Source organism: Chiroxiphia lanceolata, chromosome Z (assembly GCF_009829145.1).
Source record: "Chiroxiphia lanceolata isolate bChiLan1 chromosome Z, bChiLan1.pri, whole genome shotgun sequence".
Lineage (NCBI taxonomy): Eukaryota > Metazoa > Chordata > Aves > Passeriformes > Pipridae > Chiroxiphia > Chiroxiphia lanceolata.
This window is the reverse complement of record NC_045671.1, coordinates 60,342,011-60,365,351: the sequence shown is the minus strand read 5'-3', so window position 1 is coordinate 60,365,351 and position 23,341 is coordinate 60,342,011. Positions and strand designations below refer to the sequence as shown.

The 23,341-nt window shown below is 38.2% G+C and overlaps 2 protein-coding genes across 2 annotated transcripts in view; both read right to left on the bottom strand.

Annotated features, from left to right (window-relative positions):
- Positions 1-23,341, bottom strand: part of CCDC112 (coiled-coil domain containing 112) — a 44,983-nt gene that overhangs the window by 5,579 nt on the left and 16,063 nt on the right. The window contains exons 12-14 of the mRNA XM_032676544.1: positions 16,801-16,868; positions 5,230-5,381; positions 3,669-3,801 (exon numbers count right to left, since the gene is read on the bottom strand). The gene's annotated coding sequence lies outside the window, so the exon portion shown is untranslated. The remainder of the gene's footprint in view (positions 1-3,668; positions 3,802-5,229; positions 5,382-16,800; positions 16,869-23,341) is intronic.
- Positions 1-23,341, bottom strand: part of PGGT1B (protein geranylgeranyltransferase type I subunit beta) — a 36,249-nt gene that overhangs the window by 5,581 nt on the left and 7,327 nt on the right. Inside the window, 3 exon segments of the mRNA XM_032676545.1 lie at positions 3,669-3,801; positions 5,230-5,381; positions 16,801-16,868. Of these exon segments, the coding sequence (XP_032532436.1) occupies positions 3,669-3,801; positions 5,230-5,381; positions 16,801-16,868 (353 nt within the window).

The following is a 23,341-nucleotide window of genomic DNA, read 5'->3' as shown; positions in this document are numbered from 1 at the left end:
GCACAAGCAGATGCTATACTTAAAGCTTCTTGCAATATCTCTACTTTAAAAAAAAACAAGTAATGTTGCAAAAAGCAGTATTATAGAGTCTCTAGAAGTAATGTAAAATTTCAGCATTTTAGTGTCTGTTGTGTTTTGATTAGTGATATACCTGACTTTTGAACATAAAAGACAAATATCAACCTGTACTGATAAAAATTGTGTGATTGAAATTCAACTATTTTACTGACAATAAAACTAGTCTAGAATTATTTTTGTGATCAGCATTGCATAAATACTTTTTAGTCAAGCAATAACAAGAAGGCTATCCAAACTTCTGTATAAACACTCAATTCTTTTTAATATTTTAAATCTTGTTTAATGTACCAATCTTCTGCTGTTCTTGATATGCCTAACTACACAAACATGCTCCCTCTTTCAGCTGTATTGAATTGTATCTGTCACAATTCTTATGCTGCATCATGGAAGGGAACAAATTTCAAAGAATAAGCTAAAAAATTCACCACCTTATTACAAAGATTACTGTGTTTAACCAGCCATGCTACTCTCAGTCCATATTAGTTGCACTTCACATGTATGCCAATCTAGAAAACTGGAAAAAATTCTGTTAACTGTCATGTGCTTCATTTATGTGCAAATGATGACATACAACAGTAAATCAAAACCACACCTGTCTGTCAAAGCAGTTTACTACTGAGTAAGGCAATCTCTTTTGTTCTATAATTAATGAAAGTGACAGAACAAGGTGATACTGTAGCAAAACAGGAATAAGCATTTGCAATAGAGTCTATACCTATATGCACTGCATAGTTAGCTACACAATGAGTAACAAATGATATAATCTCAAATAGAATTTCCTTTGAATTGTTCTATACATAGGTTATTTTTAGCATCATCTACAAAATCTTAATGGGAGAAATCGAGCTTACATTCATGGATGCCACATTTCACATTCATTGTATTTATTTATGAGATACACTTTCAGAAATACTGTGTTCATATGAGAAGTAATTGAACTGGAATACGTCTCAAGGAGAGTGGTGGAAAGAGATGAATGAAAGGAAGGAACAACCACTGCTGTGAAATGATTTTCACAATGAATGTCTGAATCCCTGAATGTCTGGGTCTTCTTCAGACAAATCTTTAGCTCTAAGCGTGACTAAGCAGGAGGCAAAGGTTGTGTGTAGTTTCCTAGAAGTACCAGACACCTTGCAACTGAATTAATGCACTGAAACACTGTCTGACCAAGCAGTCCAAACCCAGAAAACACAGATGAAACTGGTGCACACGTGCACATCAACCCTAGAGTGAATGAACAGCACACCAATGGTTTTAAAAAAGTCCTACTGAACGAAGTGTATAGTCAACTTACCAACTCACAGTAAACCTGGACAAAAATACAGCATCTTGTCACACATTTGTACATGCTAAGATTACTGTTGTCTACAGAACACTGCTGATAGGATCTCTATAAGTTACTCTCTGAGCCAGCCAGGAAAAGACACAATCTTCATGATAAGCCACAGTAGCTTTTCAACTTTGACCATGCCCAGTCTCCGGTTTTACATCACTGGTCAAATGAAGTATTAGTACAAGCCCTTCCAAGAAGTCATGCTCTGTTCAGGCTTCAATTATTTTAATTATTATTTAGTTATTATTTTAACTGGTATCAATTATCCCAATAGGTACACAACAACTGGAATTTGCAGGTATAACTTAATGCTAAGTTCTAGAAGCAAAGCATAAATTTGGTTCAAGATCACTGCAGACAGTAAATCTCCAGTGCCATTTCAAAGCTCCAAACTTTCAAAGAATCTCCACTTGCCTGCTCTGTTAATGGCCTTATATGATACTCTCTAGCTTTGTCTTAGAAAGAAAGAGTTGCTTCCTCCTCCTTTCATCTTTTCAGTGCTACTTATTTCTTTACATACCTCTGTCACACTGCACTTAACAATCTTATTTCCAGAATAAAGAGTCCTAGTATATTAAATGTTCCTTTTACACAAGCTGGATCGTACTTTCACAGTTCAGTTCAACTTTCTTCGTACCCTGTACAGTTCCATCTTATCTTTTGGGACCAAAACTGCACTCAAATGCTCAAAATGCTAACTAACAGTCAATGTCATGTACAGAACTACAAAATGAGGATTTTGCTCTTTCGTTTTCTGTTCTTTCTTAGTATTTGATTCTCCTATTCAATTTCTTCTAAGCTATTTGACTAAAGGCTAAACTCAGTAAACACAAAGGTCCAGAAAGGATCAGAGGAGAAAAAATTCTCCTGACCTAATCAGTAAAAGCTAGCACTCTGCCTTGGCTCCTCCCTCAGACTGTGAAAGGAGAATGGATAAATCACTGTCCCCAGGTGAAACACACCAAGAGTATTCAGCAGGGATATTCTCATCCTGGGAACCTCTGCTACTAAGGTGAGTTACCACGAGTTACCACCCACCGGGGTAATGGGGCTCTTATGGGATGCAGGGGAAGAAAATTGCAGGATTATATAATATTATGGAGTGTTCTCTGGGGAATGCAGGAGTGTGCATAATTTATTATGGGGTGTCTAGGGAAAGGATCAATGGTGAGAAAGGGAAGTATCAAAGCAGACTGAGGAAGAACAAGCAAAAGAAAACAGAGGTAAAAGGCGGGTAAAAGGTGCTACTAGAGTGTGAACAGACTGCAGGTCCATATGCTTCTATGACTGAGCCCTGCCCTTGATCCCCTTGGTCCGTCCAAGACCATGGCAGTGTGTCAGAAAGCTTCTTGTGAGGTACAGTAAAAAAAACTTAGGCATCCAACTACCTCCTTTAAAAATAAACAAGAAACAAAACCCAGTTTGGTATGAACCAGGAAATTAAGCCTTTTTTAGACTTGTTTCTCACATAAATTTTACAATCTCACTGCTGGCAGCAACTACTCATTTACAGCAGAAGTTGTATGTTGTTATAAATTTGGGTCTTTTTTGTGGACCGAAAGAGTTTACTACATGTTTACTCACATTCAAGGAACTGCAGTTTTCAAGCTTGCTCAGCTTCTTTAAACAAAATTTATTTTAATCTTGGAAAATGAAACTCAGTTAAACTAATGAAATATCATGGTGGGAAAAAAAGGAAAAAACTCCTTTACTCCAACGAAATATGAAGACAGCACACAGATATAATCATGTGTATTTTCCTTCATTTCAAGTATCTAATAAATAAATAATGAAGTGCATAATTGGAAACACTTATTAAGTATGAACTGATGTCAATAATTAGTTTTTCCTTTAAATCTGTGTATCTTTTAAAAATCAGGCCTACAGCTCAATGAAATGTGAGGATTTTATTGATACAGTGCTTTATATACTTTTTCTAAGTTACAGGAACATCAGGCCTCAGTTTTCAAAAACTTGCTTTAAATTTTTTAATGATTTTATATATTTTTAAAAGATTTAATTTGAAGTGAACAAACACACCAAACAAAATTATCTTGATAGCACACCCATTACAATGAAAATACAAATGCAAAAAAACCAATGTACTTTGTCAATTTCAACTTGCTAAAGCAGGAAGAGGAAATAAAGGAATTACCATAACACATAAATTTGGAAAAAGAGATTTCTTAGCCATAATTAAGAAATAAAGCTCTAAATGTTAAACTGTTGAAAGAAATAACATTTTGTGAATACTCACCATACTTCTTCTGATGTAGTCTATAGCTTTCTTCATATCCATGCCTGACCAGTTATCGAGCATGTAGCAGATACAGGAAGCACAGTACACAAACCTCATATCATTCTCACTTCCTTCTAGCACAGCACAGAAACTGAAAGAAACATTTCTGTCTTAGACACTGTGTCGCCTGTTACACCAGAAAATACGAAAAGCAGTTCATAGAATTGCACTGTGTTTCCTTTAAAGATTAGTTACTTCTATTTACAGTAGTCTCATAAATATAACCCAAAGCTATGCTAGATTTTCTTTTTAGAAGATGTGACTCTAAGCCAAGGAAAATGAATAGAACTACCAACATTTCAGGGCCTGGGTGACTATTTCCAGCAATGTAATGACACTGGTCTTTATTTATTCATTCATACCCTTTATAGTTTATACTGATATATGAGTTAACATTTTGACATTTACTGTTTTGGGCAGAATTTTTTGCCTTCCTAGGAATCCCAATAGCTCACAAAGCTTTCTTTCCTGATTTTATCGTCAGGATCAGTTTCCAATGTATGTGTAAATGTAATTGCTAATACCAACACAAACGGTGAAAATAGCCTTCAATTCAGTTTTTCATTTCTTATGTTTATAACCTTTTCAAACTCCATGAAAATTTTAAAATTATTGTATCTGGGTTATTTTGGCACAATCTCAGAAACTCTTAAAATGATGATGGATGCTATGATTTGGATACTTGTATAAGAAAGTGGCCAGCAGGGCCATGACAGTGACCGCCTCGCTGTTCTCAGCACTGGTGAGGCTGCACCTCAAATCCTGTGTTCAGTTTTGGCCCCTCACTACAAGAAAGACATTGAGATGCTGGAGCGTGTCCAGAGAAGGGAAAGGGAGCTGGGGAAGGGTTGAGAGCACAAGTCTGATGATGAGCAGCTGAGGGAACTTGTAGCAGTCAACCTGGAGAAAAGAACACTCAGAGGAGACTTATCTCTCTACAACTACCTGAGAGGAGGTTGTGGCAAGGTGAGGGTTGGTCTCTTCTCCCAAGTGGGACAGAGGAAATGGCCACAAGTTGTACCAGGGAGGTTTAGATTGGGTATTTGGAAAAATTTCTTCACCGAAACAGGCTGCCCAGGGAAGTGAGGGAGTCACCATCCCTGGAGGTATTTAAAATACCAACAGATGTGGTGCTTAGGGACATGGTTTAGTGCTGGACTTGGCAGTGCTGGGTTAATGGTTGGACTTCATGATATTAGAAGTCCTTTCTAACCTAAATGATTCTATGATAAACAGAAATAGGTAAAAAGTTGAATTACGTGTGACAATAAATAATCTTCAACTGTTTCTTGCTGCCTGACAAGCCTCTGGTTCAAAGAGCTAGTTAATATACTTTGATGACAACTATTTGCAAGAAGTCAGCACATGCACTGGCATGTGTTTTGTGACTGATATTGTTTCTAATAGAACAAAAAGATTATATACCTACTTTCATAAAAAATGTGTTTCTTATGTTTCCTTCCACATGTGGCTTACTATTAACCATCCAGAGAGTTGCAGACTATAAAATATCTTTTACCTTCCATCCTCCAGCTGGAGAGCTCTCAGTCCTGTCAGTATGGCATCTTTATTTACTCGACTTAAATCATCTCCAAGAATAACCAGACACGATAGACCTGTGTAAGTCATTGCTATGTGCCCACTATCATAGGGATGAGATACACCTGGACCCTAGAAAAAACAGGAAAAAATTAAAGATATTGAAACATCACAATGCCTTCTGTTACAGTCAAGCTATTTTTTTTTCCAATTAAGAGGTAAACAAATTTCTTTTCCCTTGACTCATTATGGTTAAACTGAAGGCATCCTGCTCAGCTTTCCTCATCAAACGAAGCTACTACTAAGCTCTGTTATCCTTGTAAACACTTGGTCAGAAGGAAGTTTTGGAAAAAGCTCTGCCACGAGTTATATTTATGCAACAGTTAAGCAAAAAGATGGGATGTCCTCAACTGTACCTAAGTTTATCCTGACACAACACTGGGCATTAGCTTCCTGGCAGCTGGGTAAGCACTGTTAAATAGCCAAACCTCTGGAGGTCCCCTCAGCAAAGATTTTACAACCTAATGATCTACAAGTACAAAGCAATATGAGAGATTATTAGTAATCTCTCTGTCAATTGAAGTAATACCAAATTAGCCACTCATCTGCTTTCATGTCTATTTTAAAACAATAATCGGAGCTTAAATAAAGTATTTACATACCAAATAATCAGAGGAATATAGAATACACTGAGTTGAAGGGACCCACAAGGATCATTGAATGGCAATTGAGAAGCTAAAATGAGAGTTAAGTGCTGACTAATCACACAATACAAATCACAGAAATGGGCAGGGGATTGATACTGCTGTGCTAAAACTATTATTTGTCTTTCTGGTATTTTACAGGCACATCTTGAACTGTACGACTTCATGAAAACGGACACTACATGTAACAAGATGCCTGTGGATACTTGGGATGGTTCAGTTTGGAGCAACTGGAAGACAACTATTTTAAACAGGATAAAAGCTATTTCAATACTGAGTAGTAGAGACATTTTTAAATCATTATATTACTGGCATTACTGCCTAATCAGTTGCCATTTTTATTTTGCAAGTAATTCTAAAAAATTCTAAATAAAAACCAGTATAAAACTGAATTTAATATTATGCGTAGTTGGTATTTTTCAGGAAAGTCATGCTTACTTCCAAAGCCAAAAAGCTTTGTTTCTAATAGGAAACTGGAAGAAAAATAATTACCCACTAGACAGCAAGGGACTGCTCTCACACTAGGGAATCAAACACAGTTGGGAAAGCGAGGCTGATGCCAGCTCAGCTGATGCTAAGAAAAAAACCCAGGAGCAGTTAACTGAGGGTGAGATAAGGAAAGGGTTTAATTTGTGCCAAGGCACAGATGTTACAGGACGCGCACGGGCTGTGCCTGAGATGTTACATTTTATAATACTGCTTGACCAATCCAAGTTTTGCCCACCCTGTAGCCTTTGCTCTGGTCCGCCCTGGGCCCACCCCCTGGGAATTGAGTCTAGGGTGTATTTCGGGACCCCCTCTTCATCACTCTCATCATCCTCAGAGCACAAAGGGTACATGGTTAGTCAAGAACAACAGTTCTTGACTCTGTTCTGCTGTTCAGGCCAAGATATGAGCGTTCTCTAAACAGCATAGGCTTTGCCTTGACAAGAGACTAAACATTTCTACTGAATTCAGGGGTAGGATTAATACAGGGAGCATGGAATGGGGTAAGAGGGTTGAGAAATGTGTAAACTAAAGGGTGCTAAAGGGTGAGGAATACAATATAGCTGCTTCTAAAATCTACTTCTACTATAATTACATGTAAAGCTTATAAAAATTAGCAAAGTCAAAAAAAACCTAAAAGGGTCTTAAGGCATCAAGGCAGAAAATGAGGTGAAATGACTGCAGCAGTACTGGAAAAGCTATGGAACAGAGAAAAACAAGAGACTTAAGTGCTGAGAGCTGCACCATTTCTCCTTCATTTCTACTCCTGGACCCTGTGATGACAAGGGAGCACAAATCTCAGCAGCTCCCACGCCATTCCCTGTGCTGCCAGTGCCCACATTGCTGTCTCCTATCCTGCACATCTCCCAGTCACACACACAGGAGTGGCAGAGGCTGCAGGAGCTCTGGTGTTTGTCTGGCCCAACCTCCTATTCAAGTACTGTCACCTACAGCTGGGCACCCAGGCATTCAGAGGGCTTCTGAGCACCTCCAAGAATGGATATTCCACCAGCTCCCTGGGCAACCTTGCTAATGCCTGGTCACCCTCACAGTGACACTGTTTCTAGATGTTCAGAGGAAGCTTCCTGTATTCTAGTGCGTGCCTGTCTCCATCCTCCTTGCACCCTTCCTTCAAGTATTTCTACATATTCAAGAGAAACTCCCAGACCTTCTCTTCTCCAGGCTAAACAGTCCCAGCTCTGTCACCCTTTCCTACTAGGAGGGGTGCACCAGTTCCAGACAGACTTCCCCATGGAGCACCCCACAAATGGAGAACAGCTGTGCCCTTAAACAGCTTAGAAAAAGCTACTGCAGTAATGAAATGCATTTTTCTATCTTGAATGGATGACAGGGTCTAATCCCAGAAGGAACAAGTTGGCCTACCATAGCAATTTTAGGGTTTTTAAAACAAACAGTACCAAAAAATTTCTTTTCAGAATACCTTCACCTTAAAAACTTTATTGTAAGCAGCTTCACCCTTGTGACACATTAACTTATTTCAAATCTAAAATTCTGCTCCAAACATACAGACATATAGGGTGATACAAATTTGCCAACACATAGAACTATTTAGTTCAATGAAACTGATTAATTTACTTTTAAGCAAAGCAAGTCTCTATTCTAAAAAGCCAAATTTGAACCGGTTCTTTCCCTAAAATAATTCTCAATGTCCCAGTTCTGCCCCTAAAGCTTCTCACAGTTTTTGTCAAATGAAATAAAAGGCACACACTAGGCAGTAAAAATCCATGGAAAGGTTATCAGATATTAGGACCAACTGCTTACAAAATGTCCCAGCAGTTCCCATCAGCAACTATGAAGAAAATTAAGCTTCCAAACATCTACATAATTTAAGTTAAAGTAGAATCAGAGGAGCGCTTGATTTCTTCCTCCTTGGACTAACCTAGAGCAAGGGAAATGCAGAAGATGCCTCTGTTGATTTCAAACAAATACACTGAGCCTGCGAATCAACGTTAACTGTTCACCATGGCTGTTCACACACTTTTATAGGTACTTCATCTCCGAATAAATACTGACATCAGGAATAATTGAACAGTAATACGTACAGTGAAAGAGTTTGCCTTTACATTTGAATATCTTATTTCCACAGGAAGACTACACTCACTAAGCAAGGAAGGTTTACAGAAGTATATTGAGACTTGCTTTTTAAAACCATATTTATAAAAAGTCTACTCAAATGTTTTAACTAAAAGAAATACGCCTGACTATTCAGGAAATTTTCTAAGACATCTACAGTTGTCAAACAACGTTCTCCTCTAAATGACAATCTTTTCACAGTGTCTACATAAAGTAACTGAAAATTACCACTTCACTAGATATTTTTATTCTACTTTTCTATATACATGCTAATTTTACATTGCTTTTAAAGCCTTAGTAGCCTACAAATATGTTTAAACAACTGAGCCCTTACTTTCTAGCGAATTCTTTATTTTAGCATTTCTTTTACACCACTAGTTGCTGCAGCAAAAAATAGGCTGCAGACAAAGTGTTATAAGCACAGTTACTGTACGCTCACAAAACACAACACCATTCCTCCTCTAACAAATTGCATCAATCACGACAGCACCTGGACAACATATGAATTCTATCTGTACTTGTTTCCTATGCAAATATTTCAGAATGTAGCAGTAGTACACTGCTTTTCCAGACAGAGGTTTTCAGAAACACCTGAGGTGTGTAAAATTTTGCAAGTCTGGTATTTTTAATAAAGAACACAAATGATACTGGTATGATACATATAAAGCAAACAGTAGTGTCTGCTGCCTGTACATGCAATCGTGAAGTCCACAGCTACATTAGTACTGTCACTCACTTCTGTCCTTGAATACCAAAGAAATCCTTATGCAGAAAAGACTGCTAGGACAGATGGGTTGTAATGTTGTTTTGTGGGGAATCAGGGAGATGGTGTCAGCCTTCAAGAACAGCTACTCCTAAGTCACAAAGCTGCCTTTGCTACTAATAGTTTTCTCTTATCATAGGATTATCATGTGGCAAGTAATTAAATTCTTTTATATGATAAATCGGTATACTGCTAGGTATCTTGATAAGTAATTATTAAAAAAGCCAGGGGACACTACAGAGGGTCCAACATACTGGTATGCATCCAATGCCTTGACAACTCTGGGTTAGGCCCAAAAATCCTAACAAATACAGTCGATATTGCCATAAAATCAAATTAAACACAGGAGGATCAGCACGAAGTATGAGATCATACAGGAATTACTGTATGACATACTCATAGAGGCCAACATGATGTTTCAGATGTGTAATTACTGTAGGATTTTGGAAAGTCTGGAGAGCCTAGCAGATCTTTGTTCACCACACGATTTTAGAAAAAATTAAAACAGTATTCACCATAAGAATAATATACTCTTAAACTTTTAAGTCTACTGGAATGCACTTTATCTTCTGGGTTCCATGTAATTATTGCAAGATCACTGTGATACTACTTATAAAATTTTATGTTGTACCTACACACACCTATATATACTTCACACACTTATGCACAGAGCCCACATAATTGGATGTCTTTGAGGGGACAACAATCAGGACAACTGGATGTTTCAGACAAAAGAAAACCCTCCAAAACCCAAACCCAAAATTTTGCATAAAATTGAAAATTCCTAAAATTTGTAGTAACTGGTCCTGTGACAATTTGGTATCACAAAACAGGACTAGAATGGATTCTCCAAATGCAAAAAATTACAGCAGATCTCAAAGGTTTCATGAGATAACTGCCAATATGTCTAAAATTTGCATGGGTGGGAGGAAGTGTTGCTAGACTGCCTCTGCTACGAAGAACAAAGTAATTCAGAGATTGCGTAGAAATCTTATCAAAGACAGCATAGTCAAAGCACATGATCAGGTTTGGTAAAAATAAGTTAACTTTTAAGTTCTGTATTATGAACAAAAAATACTTTTAGTTAAACCTATCTATTTCTGCCTCATAGATGTTGCTGACTGAAGTGACAGCCGCAACTAAGCAAACTGTCAGCCTAAATACCAAAAACAACGGTTGCCAGCAGCTCAGATTCATAGGCCAAGAACACAGATAAACAGAATGAAGTTATTTTAAATGGTAGAAGTTATATCTCAAAAACTAGCAACAACAAACCTCTTAAACTGCAGAGGAGTGTGTTAAACACTTGAACAACCAGAAATACACTTGATCCAGTATAGTTATGTTTGCATGAAGGAATAACACAACGGGAGTGGGTCTGGAGGGTAGTGTTGAGAGATACCAGTTGTTTAGCATAAATTAAGTAAGTTTTAACTAGAGTGTGTCATACAGAGCTATAATACTGTGATTTATGATGTTGTTGTTTGCTTACCTTTACTTGCTTAGCATGAGTAGCTGGATAAAGCCTCAGGCAGCAAGCTTTGAAACTACACCTAGATATGCTTTCAGCTGACACAATGTTAATTTTCATAGAAATTTTCATAGTAGCTGGTACAGTGTTTTGGCTTTTTATGACAACAATATTGATAACACACTGCTGTGTTATCAACTGCAGAAACTGCAACTCAACAAAAGCAGCCTGTCTGCATGGACAAAAACGAACCCAAAAAGCTGTTATAAGATCCCAGACCAAAAATTACCATCAGACCAAGGGGTGCGTGCAAGGTAGGTGAAGGATGAATGAGAGGCAGATGTGTAAGTTGTAAGGTATAACTGCCCAGGGATTTCCTTGTTCTGGGTCCCTTTCCAGAGGTACCCATCTTGAGCTGACCTGCTGCTGTACCACTCTCTTAAATTATTTAACTTTTATAAATCCAATGGTTGAGACTCTGCTATAGGAAACCCAGGGTTCAGCCTGAAGAAGACAGAAGCACATCTGAGAGTTCATGTGTGTGTGAGCAAGAAGTCAAAAGGGGCACCCATCAGCTCCCTGGGGCTGCCCACTGCGGAAGGACTCCAGTACTGGCACCTAAAGTCTTGGGTGGAGTGTGTGTGTGGCTCCTTGAATGGTGCAGGAGCCATTTAACAGGAAGAGCAAGGACTGCTAATGGGGAAGTTCATCTGGAGTGCACCGTCTGGCTCAGTTTCATTTAAAAGGAGCCCAGTCTTGCTCTTTTGGAGCAAGCACAAGAAATTGCTTTTATAAAGTGCTCTCTACTGATCTGAGCTAACGCACTGACGCACACATACTTTGAGAAGACAACAAAAGCGGATATGGCCAGGGTGTGTTCTCTATACATTTCTTTCTTCGTGGTAATTAGTTTGTAAGTCTCACAGGAAACAAATTTACTTGGATCTCAGAGATGGAGTAACAAGTTCTAGTTCTACTGGCATTACCATCATGGTCTCCATAATCTGAGCCTTCCTTAAAAGAGTTAACATTAACTAAAAGATGCAAGGTGAGGGGAAGCTTTAAAAAATGGTTCAGTGACACAGCAGTGTTCCCTACCATATTATTTAGAACTGCTAATTAAACATAACTCATGGGCACCAGAAATTCCTGCCAACTATTGCAGAGAGAACTAAGAAATTCTCTCTGCTGCAAAAGCATGGCAAAGATCTCTTCAAACACTAATAAACATACACCTGCACAAGTAGAGTCCCACTTTCAAAAAACTTTCTTCTCACACCTGGCACTGCTGTTCCAAGAAAGGATTCTTTTACGCAGTGTGCAAGGAGCCAATCCACACATAGAGTTAATTGGTTTTGACATGTCTGCACAGAGATGGGTGCTGGATGGTAAATCTACAAAACCAGCACACCTGGTTACAGCCAAGAAGCATAATTATACTTTCAAAATACATAAGTATACACTAATCTAATTTCTAAATACATGTGTACATAATAGCTATTGGACAATCTTTTGCCTGCTTTGATTTAAAGGTACAGTGTATTTTAAGTTTATTGCAGATGTTCAGTGGGTAGTTGTCTTCACTTGGAGATGGGTAGCCTAAGCTGTAGAGGTGTGGTTTTCACATTATAATGACTGAAGTTCATCTAAAGCGCATGATTTCAGTTGATTTAGCCAATTTGAGTAAAACTTACAGTCCAGTGGTGAACACAGTACCTAGACTCTAATTTTAGGTGCCTGTGCTGCGGTAATCTCTTTACTTGTTTCAAAACTATTCTGCAAGACCTTGCCATTTCCCATTTTATAGGATCACAGAATGTCCTGGGTTGGAAGGGACCTTAAAGATCACCTAGCTGCAGTTCCATGCCATGGGCAGCAACACTTTTCATTAGGTCAGCTTGCTCAGAATCCCCAGAAATAAAATACAGAGATGTTTGCTTAAAATAAAAGAAATATGCAATACAGAGATGCTTTGACCCAGACTTACCTGAGTCTTTATAGTATTTATTGTTATCTTCTGTTTATTTTCATATTCTATTTATTGTTGTCTTTTATTTGAGTCATTTTGCAAAATATTTTCTTAAACTATTCATCTTTCATCAGTGTCAGTGTTACAGCCTTGAGAAAATACAATGTTGTGTCAGGAACACAAAAGAAATCTTTTGTCCCCCAAGTGAAAGCATATGTTATCTACCACAATCTTACAAAGAAGTTTCAGGTATTGGCTTTCAATCTAGCCCTAAAATTGATTTATATCATTTTAAAGAGATTGAAAATATCTAGGCGCACCTGAAACTCCGAGGAGACTGTTCACCCCTAAACTTAAAAGGCTAGTTCAAATCAGAGAGACTGCAGAACTTGGAGCCATTTCAAAAAATAATTATTTTCTAATTCTAAAATGAATTATGTTTTAAATGTGGTGATAGAAGAGTCACTCTTATGCTTCCTTTACAGTTAAGACTGTTACGGTTTGTAAAGGCTGTATGCTAAGCTGGTGAAGTGGATATGCTTTTGTTTCAATTTTGCTACTGTTCCAAAGAACTGCAAAGACATTACCATCAAACATTAAAAGGGTAACAGTTAAAAAAACACAACGCCCAAACTAAACCCCAATGAGCTATCCTTGCAACATTTAGTAAAGTTGCATATTCTAACATTATCCTTGACTTTTTTCCTATTTTTTCGAAGGATCCCTAGGGACAGAATAGATTTGGCTACCTCTGGTATGGCACTTTCTCAGAGCTCAAGAATGAAATCACTCTAGTGGCACGTAATAAATTTTATCAAAAATCAATGTAAATCCAAAACACAGGCTTTTTCATACATTATTTTTCAAGACAGATTTCATAGAATGTTTTTAAATGATGAATAAAGAATAATGACAAGACCGTAAACACATCTCCAAGTCATGGCAGTGATTTCCAAGTTTTTTTTTCTGAGTTATTTCGGAACATTTCAGGGCAACAGTGCTGGAAATGCTTTAAACCTTTGTATGCCAATAAATCAAGCAGATGTAATCCTTCTACTGCAGATACAATGAAAAAAGTACTGTAGTGTTTGAATAAAAAGCACATCCATGTGCAAACAGTTTTCTAGAAATAATGACCTTATAGCTTATTTCCATAGGTTACATGGTTCCACCCCTTTTTTTGTTCTGCAGATTGGCTAACACATTCCAAGATACTGATGGACTGCAACACATTTCCTATAAAGAGAATATTTAAGTATGAAGCACATACTATTGGCGGTTGATAATTAAATTAAAACACCAGAAAGGGCTGGGAAGGGAAAACAACGCTTTGCCAATCTTACAGACATTTTGTCTTCAGGGTCCATTATAAGATCTCAGAACCAAATCCAGAATCAAATCTTCTAGCTTTATACACTGACTTAATGTACTACACCACATGGCAGTGACCCAAATCTTCGAGGAAACATGAGACTGATATATCTTTATTATCTCAGTTTGCTAAAATTATGTCTTTATCCATTATATAGTCCTGTTATGCCACGATATAAGCATGACAACCTTCTTCAGGTGACTGTTATGAAAGGTAATCATCTTTCTTCTGAGTAAACTCAGTCTTTTCCTTCTACAACTATACTGAAATTGTCTACTATTATTTTGCATCTAAACTTTATTTTTAACAAATTATCTCAGTAAGTCACCACTACAGATCCCAAATCAGTTTAGGTTTTAAGTAGAATTTTTTCCTTGTTTCCTTCAAGCTCAGTGGGTGGTTGGGTTGCCACGGAAGTAAATTCCAACTCAAACTTGCTACTACGGTGAGATCTCACTGCAGACATCACCTGTAGTGTGTAACAGGATAAATACCAAAGCAAACCAAGAGACAAATTACCTTGCCTGTCACATGCTGCCGAGCGCTCAACGTAGACATGTAAAATACTGCCTTCACAATTATTTTCAGCTTATTATAAAGTGTAACTTCTGAGTATTACTGCTATAAGTACTTTGCTGATTTGCCATGCAAAAAGGCACATGCAGTTATTAGTCCAATGTAGATTAACATTTCCACAAGCTAGTCAGAAGCATAAAGTTACTCTCAAACACAGGACAGAACTACTGTACTTTTTTCACAGTTCTTCCTGCTCACTGGCCTCAACTTTCCACATCCAACTACATAAAACTTTCTGCAACACTTTTAGCAGCCTCTGCTAACCTCCTTTCTCTCTTTTATTAAGGGCACTTTCTTTTCATATACAAGTTTAACTCTCTGGAACCTCAGTTTCCTGGGCTTCAAAGCATTGTCTCTTAAGGGATGAACAGAGCTTTGCCTATGTGTGAGTGGGTATCAGGTGCAATCAAACACATGTGATTCAACACAGGAAGGGCAATACCAGTTGCAGACAGTGATATCAGAAGAAACAGAGAGGCCCAGTCTCATAATATGTGGCTACATGGCTGGTGACACTGTCAAAATTTTGTGGTCTTTTTTGACAATGGGATGGCCTACATGGCATGATGCATATTGGCATCAGATAGGATCTACTTTCTAAAAGATGCAGGACAGTTAGGGGGATCCACTGATAGAGCTTTAAAGCAGACCTGAGACCTCCACAACACCCTTCTCTCTTAATTAAGCTATGGATTTGATGGGTGGACTGTTCAGTGGATAAGGAATTGGTCGGATGATCACATCCAGAGGGTAGTGGTCAATGGCTCAAAGTCCCAGTTGGCATCAGTGGGTGCCCCCAGGGGTCTGTACTGGGACCAGTGCTACTTAATATTTTCATTAATGACACAGACAGAGGTATCAAGTGCACCCGTTGCAAATCTGCAGATGACAGCAAGCTGAGTGGTGCTGTTGATACTTCTGAAAGACAGGATGCCATCCAGAGGGACTTGGACCAGCTCAAGAAGTGGGTGCAGGGGATTCTCATAAGGTTTAACAAGACTAAGTGCAAGGTGCTGCATCTGGGTTGGGGCAATCTCAAACCGGGAGGATACAGAGTGGGAGTAAAAGTCATCGACAGCAGACCTGCCAAGAAGGACTTGGGGGTGCTGGTGAAGGAAAGGCTGGACATGAGACAACAATGTGTGCTTGCAGCTCAGAAAGCCACCTGTATCCTGGGCTGCACCAAAAGCAGCATGGGCAGGAGTGGGAGGGAGGGGATTCTGCCCCTCTATTCCACTCTGGTGAGACTCCATCCAGAGTGCTGCATCCAGCTCTGAGGTCCCCAGCACAAAAAGGATGTGGCAAGATGAGAGCAGGGCCAGGAAGATGATTAGAGGGAGCACCTCTTCTATGAGGAAAGGCTGAGAGTTGTGGCTGGTCAGCCTGGGAAAGAGAAGGCTTCAAGATGACCTAACTGTGGCCTTCCAGTACCTGAAAGGAGTCTATGAGAAAGATGGAGAGGGACTTTCTACAAGGGTATGTAGTGACAGGACAAGGGGGAATGGCTTCAAACTGAAAGCAGGTTTAGATTAGGTATTAGGAATAAATTCCTCACTGTGAGGGTGGTGAGGCACTGGAACAGGTTGTTCAGGGGAGTTGTGGATTCCCCATCCCTGGAATTGTTCAAGGCCAAGTTGGATGAGGTCCTGAGCAATCTGGTCTAGTGGAAGGTGTCCCTGCCTGTGGTGAGAGGATTGGAGTGAGATGATCTTAAGGGTCCCTCCAGCCCAAACCATTCTATGATACCAAAGAACAGCATGTTCTGCACCACTTAATATGGGGCTGTTCTGCCCTTCTCTGCCATGTGACAGTTCTTGAGCTAGAGAAGTTTCCCTAAGTTAGCAAAAGACCAGAGAAAGAAAAACTGCACTGAGAGAAGCCACAATTTGTATGCCAATTTCTTCACTGATCTGGAAACTCAAGTCCTAGGTATCATTTGAGCATGTTTCTTATGTATGTTTCTTAAAAGTTCTGCAAACATTTTAGTGTATTAACAGTGCAAAAATCTCTGCCTTCCAGATATTCTGTAATTGTGAAGTTTATATTATAAAAAAGACACAAGATCATTTATTGCCTAATTGAAAATATTACACACACACACACATTCTTAACTGACCTTGGAGGGATTGAATGGCATCCCTAAATATGAAGAGCCTCTGAATCCACAGCGATGCAAGTTTGATCCTGGAAAAGATTAAAACAATACTCAACTAACTTGTTTTGTTAAAACTCTCATTATAAACCATAATCCTCTACTGATATCAAGACCCATTAGTCCAACACTATTCATAATATAACTAGAGTTTGCATGTGTCTCTCAGTTTTTCACCTTAGTTTGTTATCCACGATTAATTAAAAAAAACCAAAACACAGAAAACTACAAGCAAACCTAATCCTGCTGTAATGACAAAGCATAAAGCACACAGCACACATTTTTTTTAATTTGGTGAAAATATAGCCATTGGATCAGCAAAGAATTGTCTTCCATGCTCTCCAGAAAGAAAAAAAAAAGGATTGCTCCCCTGGGAAAATGCCCAGCTAACATATTTTTTTATTCTTCCCTGGATTCCTGCCTGGTAATACCGTCTGTTCACAAGCAGAACTGTTTTAAGATACTCTGCAACATGTTCAAGGGCAAACAAATTGCACTTGTAAGCACATTGTAGCTATCAAACATTTCTGTCAGTGATTCAGTATAATTTGTTTCAAATGTCTCACAATACCTGAGCATGTTGCATACAGAAGCGTGAACCACACACTGTGTAAAGTACAGGTTTGTGGGGCTCAACTGTGCTTTTGCATGGCAAAAACTCAATTGCTTACTGCTCAGTCTCTGAAAGTAAAAGCCTAATGAATTCTGCACTTAAACAGCACCTGGGTGTTGAATTTCTCAAATTCTCTCTCCCCCCTTTTTTTTTTTTAATTCTTTAGCCTGTAATCTAAAAATCCTCATGGACATTAGGGAAAATTGCACCAGACTAAAAAAAAAATGAACAGTTATAAAGCTGAAAGCTCTAAAAAACTCACTGTATAATGTGGTCTACAAGTTCTTGTGTAATTTATCAGCATATTACCTTCTAATTCTAAGTATGTTCTGCATATATGCAAAATATAAACTGGAAAGTTTTTACTAGCCTAAGAACTTCAACTTGGCTAAAGTATGCAAGTTTATGTACAAGACAAGTCTTTGGATCTAACTGAAATGGAGCGAAACACCTGCAATTCTCCACTTCCTCCACAGTTTAATCAAAACTACTTTTTAATGATTCTACACATGTAATGAAAGCAACTTCAGCCTTCACTAAAAGCTGATATGGCATAGTCATACCCACAAAGAGGAAACAGAAACAGTATCTGTAATTGTGGACAAAAAAATTCATAACTTTTTGATTTTGTTATAAACACTTGCAACAGAGAACATTTGTCTGGTTGCTTCTAGAGTCAAATACTTGAATTTCATGTTGCATCAGCCTTTGGAAAGCACAGTAAATTAAATTAAAGACTAATCCAAGGTCCTGAAAGACACTGTCCAAAAAAAATCACAATTTCAAAAATGACACAATGTGAACGAATCAGTAAGAGAAAAACTTAGAATTCCAGCCTCTTAAGTACCAAATTTCCCATTTGGTACCATTTTTCCACATTGTGGGAAAAAAATCACCATTCACTTGACCTATTTTCAATAAAAAAGAATCTGTGTCTTAAGTGCTTAAGCAACCAAGAAAACTCACTTTGAAATGGTCCTAAAGTGGAAACCCTTCATCCAGAAAAGTTGCTAGCCTACTAGCACACAGCTGTTCTGGCCTGCTGCAAAGGAAGACACACTACAATTAAGACAGCTCTGCAGACAAACAGAGCTCAGCTGCTAGATGGAAGGATTCATCCTGGAAATACTGATACCCGTCCTTTTAGACTGTAGCTTATAATTAATTATCAAGATAGAAATGGCAGCATGAAACTGAAGTGTCATGTACTTTTAGTGTGTCACCCTGAATGGCTTCTGAATTCACAGCTATTATGAAAAGAGATTAAAAATAAAGTACATGAATGAAATCAGGATCCATTACTCCCTTTAGCTGTTCAATTTTCATGTAGTATTTTAAAACCTCTCTTGTACTACTAAACTGCTATCAACTACAAAACAGCATCTGTAATTTTAAAATGGATTTTTAACTATATTACTATCAATTTAAAATCTGATTTGACTCTTTTTGTCAGTACTTCTGATCCGTCATTCTAGACTTTACATACTGGCTCCTAGGAGAAACAAAAGACCAGCATGACTCTTTAATGCTCTTACTACTAGAAGAGAAACTTTAAAGGGAATTTTATCCCCTCCTCCAATCCAGTAATGTGCATGTAATACATGCTACCTAGACCTTCAGTATTACAAGAGAACTGCTACATATATGGTCACAACACATGAATTAAAAAATAGAATTCTGAGCTGATAAGGGAAGCATTAAAACAGGAATTGAAAAACACTCATTTTTAACCAGATGACTCTGGAACATTGATGTCATGTCTAGAAATTTTTTTTTAGCATCCTGTGAAGACACAAGTTCAAAATCAAATGGGAACCAAAGAGGAGTCAGGGAAAACTACTGTCTTTCAGCTTATGAAAGAAACTTCATGACGTGAAACTTCACCTTCTGTGAAGCTGGTTTTACTACACTGTTCCAAAGTACTTGTACTTCTTATTTTATGATAGCTTAGTAGTATTAGTCAAATTGCCACAAATGCGCTGTCAGAATCAGAATACCCTAATTACGAGGGTGTGATCATAGTTTATGACCCTTGTAAAAAGCTGCTGGAGTGACCAGTTCAGCTCCAGCACAGCTTGCTGAAGCTCAGTCCAACTGCAGCTATGAAACGGTACCACCTAGTGTTCACTTTCACCGTCGACCTAACAACCACTTTCTGAAGGAGTTTAGGACAGAGCAAAAGTAATAAACATTTCATCAATTGCTACATAATTATTGCAAGCTGAACATAACCCACCTGGAAGAACTTCCACATTTGACAACTAAAGAAAACTGACCTTTTTTCAAAACAAAAAGACTCCATACTTAAATCAACAGCTGTGACTTTCCTGTGAAAACCCTATTACTTATGTGTGCTTAGGCCAGAAAGTCCTTAAGAGAGGTAACAGAGCTTCAGTGATGACCACAGACGACTTATCATTAAGAGCTCTTTTTTTACAGACAGGACATTTTTGTTATTTGTGTTTTATGATTCCTCTTGAATGGAAGGATTAATAACTTTTACCACTACTTCTTCACATTTAGATTATCCATGCATTCCTCTGTCTGCAAGGCTTTTCTCATTTTGCCAAGTACAGAAGCAAGCTTACACACATCAGTAAAATCTTATTATATATATAAAAAAGTCACAGCTTTAACAAAGGCTGACCCCATCAGCACATTCGGATAAAAACACGCATAAGTTCTTCTTACTGAACTAGGGCTAAAGATGTAATCATTCCTGTAAATCCAAGCACTAGAGGATGTCATAAAATGCAAAGTTGCATTCTCTAAAATGGAAGTCCATTATACATCCAGATAAATACTTCAAATGTAGCCATTAAAGAAAGTTATATTGGAAGAACATTCATATTTCTCCCCAAGAAACTTATGATCAAAAAGCACACAATGCAACAATAATTCCAAAAAACAGCCAATGGCATTTTATAAATTTTTTTTCAGTACTGACAACACAAGAAGAAATAAACATTATTACAAATCTAAACCTAGTCTTTGACAGAAGTAAGTTTTAGGTCTGTGACGCAGCATAATGGTTTTCAGTCTGCCATGCATGGGTTCTGTGGGTTCAGTCCTGTAAATAAAATGTGTCTCAGTGTTCTTTTTGGTTCCATTTCTTAGTACAGCAAAGCCAGTGAAGCATCCAGTCGTCAAAAAGTACAATTTCCTTCCCTCTCTTCTAGTGGGCTGGCACTGGCACTCCCAGTCAACACAGCTCACCAACACAACACAAAGCTAACCTTCTGTTAGATAAATAAATACATGTTTTCCTGCCATTTCAGCAAGCTCTCAAGCAGGGTCAAACAAATGCCAGTGTTCCTATGTGGGAGGATGGTGGATGAATATGGCCAAGCAGTGTGCCTCCACTGCCTGTAATTAGATTACTTGAGCACAAAGCTCTGGATTCACTCTCTTTTAAAAGTGCTGAACTGGCTTGTAAGAAAGTGGGATACACCTTTCTTAAATTGCTATGAGTTGCACTTTAAGATAATTATAATAAATTTGAAATTTTGTCAAAGAGCTGTACTATGAGAGGAAAAACATTAAAACTCTGACATGATAAGGATCTTAAGAACAAGCAGTTAGGAGAAAGAGGGTCTTCTGTGAACCCTTTTCCAGTTTCACTAACATTTAAAAAAATGTGTCTTAGTCGAAATACATATAATTTCTGGTAAGGCTTGTAAAAGAGCACCACCTTCCTCAAAATGAAAAAATGAAAAAGAAAAAAGTACTTCTTCAAGATTCCCACTTCATGCAGTGAACACACAAACAAACCAAAAATATATATTAGCCACGCACCTAAGCAGAGCATTTCCTGAAGTGAAGGAAAGGTAACCATGGCCAAAATCTATGCAATATAAAGCCTAACTATCTAGCACGAGTTACAGAGGGCAGGGGCCCTTCAAACAAGCAGAAGGTGGTAATAAGTTGAAGCATTCGGCTAAGGATGTGTTTCTGTGTGAGAGTCAGACTGCATATGTGACATGCCATTCCCTCCTAATTAAACCAGTATTGAGCCAGTCTCTGAAACAGTTGAGCTAAAATTATGGTACCTAAAGGACATTATTTGCTTGAATCACAGTTGCAATAAACCCACAGAAGAATACTATCCTGACAGACCTTAATCTTTATCTTCCTTTAGTGCATTTCAATTAGGCTGACAGAGCATACATTTGCTTTCTTACTCAGGTAGATCAAGATCTCACCACTTTCCATTAGTGAGCTTTAGTTTCACATAAAAATTTCAAAGACTACAAACCTCTGAAGCGAAGCTTTCTTCAGCCCTAAGATACATTGCACAGCAGTAAATACAAACATGTTACTTAAAACTACCACAGGATATTGGGAGACCCTATCTAAGAAGTGCTCTAAACCACTGAATTCTGAATTTTCTGTCAGGTTCTGTAATGCCCCGCTGTGGTGGGTTGACCCTGACCAGCAGCTGAGCACCCACACAGCCACCCACTCACTTCCCCCTCCAGTGTCAAGGCAAGAAAACAGAGATAAGGGGAGAAAACACAGGGAGTGAGACAGAGACAGTCTGATAAATGAAGCAAAAGTTGTGGAGGGATTCATTCACTACTTCCCATCAGCCAGGCAGGTAAACAGTCACTTCCCAGAAAGCAGGGCCTCAGCAGGTGTAAGGGTTACTCAGGAAGACAAATGACAGATCCACAAACATCGCCCCCTTTCTCCTTCTTTTCCCAAGCTTTTATTGCTGAAAATGATGCCAGATGGTGTGGAGTATCCCTCAGGTCAGTCCTCAGGTCAGTCCGGGTCAGCTGTCCTGGCTGTGTCCCCCAGCTGTATCTGCTGGGGGAAAAGGAGTGCAGAGGAGAAGAAAAGAGCCAGCCTTGACGTTGTGTAGGCACTATTCAGCAACAGCTAAAAGACTGCTGTTACCAACACTCTTTAAGTCCTAGGCCCAAAACACAGCAGCTTAGGGGCTACTATGAAAACCAGTAAATTCTATCCCAGCTAGTATACATACTACAATAGTTATTGATAAAAATGAACGGGCACTACGTTTGTAAAGCATCAACTGTTCTGCCTCCCATCCATTGGAAAAATGACTGTAAGGCAGCAGTAGTTCTAAAAATAATTTGAATTAGCCATCTGAAAAAAATGCTTTTAGCAAAACTCAACTGAAGTGCTATAGATAATGGAACCTTTGGAGGGACAAATGTGAAGAGCAGAGAAATTTATTTATTCTGAAAAGAATTACAGAAATTCTCTTTTTGCCCATTTTAGAAATTCAACCACTGACACGATCAAAAACAAATCCCAAGATTCTGTAAAAATATATTCCAATTTAAAATGTAGGCTTTAAATTGGTTTTCAGTCCCAGAACCAAACTAAGTAAAGACTTACATCAAATATGATACAGTTACTTTAGATTGCTGGAATCTGTCATTGCAGAAACTGCATTATAAAAAAGTGTTATAATTTAAATGTCTAAAACCAATATTCCACAGAAAGACAGATTTATCAGAATGAATGTTAAAAAAGCTGCAACAGTAAGTTTCTTTAAAAGCAAAGTATTGTGGTTGCTTGTTTGTTTTTTTTACCCAGAAGGATTCTGATTCATCTAGCAGGCACCCATCTCTAACTAGAGATGCACAAGCATTTTGAAACCAAAAACTTCATTGCTGTAGCATACAGGAGTTTAGACACCTCTTCAAACAGGCCAAAAGAGGGAGTAAGAGCTCTGTTACTGTGAAGCTGCCAATTAACAAGCATTGCACACACTCAGGATTAAAAACCAGAAAGTCAACACATTTTATTGAAAGTAGACATTACAGAAGGGTAGACACTCTCTTCTTCACATTTAGTCATCATATTTAGTCTACTTTCTGCTGTTGGCATAATTTACAGTTTACACTGTCTATTTTCTAG